Source organism: Apodemus sylvaticus, chromosome 16, assembly GCF_947179515.1.
Source record: "Apodemus sylvaticus chromosome 16, mApoSyl1.1, whole genome shotgun sequence".
Taxonomy (NCBI): Eukaryota; Metazoa; Chordata; class Mammalia; order Rodentia; family Muridae; genus Apodemus; species Apodemus sylvaticus.
The window spans coordinates 15,759,242-15,760,734 of record NC_067487.1 but is presented as its reverse complement, the minus strand read 5'-3'; the positions used below and the strand labels follow the sequence as shown (position 1 = coordinate 15,760,734).

At 47.4% G+C, this 1,493-nt stretch overlaps 1 protein-coding gene across 1 annotated transcript; it reads left to right on the top strand.

Moving 5' to 3' along the window:
* Nucleotides 1-313: 313 nt before the first annotated feature.
* LOC127666945 (myosin light polypeptide 6) lies at nucleotides 314-948 on the top strand. The gene has a single exon (XM_052159955.1). The coding sequence runs from the start codon at nucleotides 354-356 to the stop codon at nucleotides 807-809; it is 456 nt and encodes a 151-aa protein (XP_052015915.1). The 5' UTR covers nucleotides 314-353; the 3' UTR covers nucleotides 810-948.
* Nucleotides 949-1,493: the final 545 nt, after the last annotated feature.

The window sequence follows — 1,493 nt, the reverse complement described above, 5'->3', positions numbered from 1 at the left end:
AGAGGCTCTTCTTTGTTTTACTCAGGACCTTTGCCCTGTCAGCCCTCCGGGCCGAAGTGAGGATCTCTAATGGCTTCCCACAACCAGGGCCAGTGCTACTCATTTTTGGTGAAACCACTACCTAACAGCAGATCAAAAGTCCATGTAAATAACAGAAAATTTTGAATGTGAGATGGGTAATCTTGGTGTCAGTTTGACATTCTTGGGAAGAGGGAACCTCCATGAGAACTAGCTTCCATCAGACCAGCCTGTGGGAAAAACTGAAGGAAATTTTCTTCATTGCTAGTTGATATAGAAATGCCTGGCCCGGCCATTACTGCCGGAAAAGGTCCCGCAGGAGCTTAGCAGCCAAGATGTGTGACTTCACCGAGGACCAGACCGCAGAATTCAAGGAGGCTTTCCAGCTGTTTGACCGAACAGGCGACGGCAAGATCCTGTACAGCCAGTGCGGGGATGTGATGCGGGCCCTGGGCCAGAACCCTACCAACGCTGAGGTGCTCAAGGTCCTGGGGAACCCCAAGAGCGATGAGATGAACGTGAAGGTGCTGGACTTTGAGCACTTCCTGCCCATGCTGCAGACTGTGGCCAAGAACAAGGACCAGGGAACCTACGAGGATTATGTTGAAGGCCTTCGTGTGTTTGACAAGGAAGGGAATGGCACTGTCATGGGTGCTGAGATCCGTCATGTCCTGGTCACGCTGGGCGAGAAGATGACAGAGGAAGAGGTAGAGATGCTAGTGGCAGGGCACGAGGACAGCAACGGGTGCATCAACTATGAAGAGCTTGTCCGGATGGTGCTGAATGGCTGAGGACGGCTCTGTACCCTCGCCCATTCCTCGCCCAGTGTGAGATTTCTGTGTGGCCACAGAGGCTCCGTATCAGAGCACCTCACCCATCTGGTTTCTTTTGGATGATGTTTGCCTTCACCAAATAAAATTTGCTCTCTTTGCTCAAAAAAAAAAAAAAAAAAAAAAGAAATGCCTGGCCCACTTTGAGTGCCACAGTCTGTAGGCAGATAGACCTGGGCTGTATAAGAAAAGTAGCTAGACATGAATCTAGGCAAAGACCATAAACAGTGTTTCTGCTTGAAGCACCTGCCTTGAGTTCCTGCCTTGGCTTTTCTCAATGACAGACAATATGCTGTGAGATGAAATAATCCCTCTCCTCTCTAAGTTGTTTTTGGTCATGGTGTTTAATCACAGCAACAGATAGGAAACTAGTATGCCATCAAATCAGAGCTCCCAGTAGCAGCTGCTAAGGAACACGATTGCTAAAAAAAAAAAAAAAAAAAAAAAAAAAAAAAAAAATGTTCTTAGTAAAGTTCTTTTTATATGGGCATGTGGCACTAATCTGTAATCCCAGTACTCAGATCTCAGATGGCTGAAGGAGGAAGATCACAAGTTCAAGCCCAGCCTGGACACCACAGCAAGAAACTTGCTCAAAAGATAAGAGGCAGTAAGAGAGAGGGCAGGGGAAGATATAGAACAAGAGTC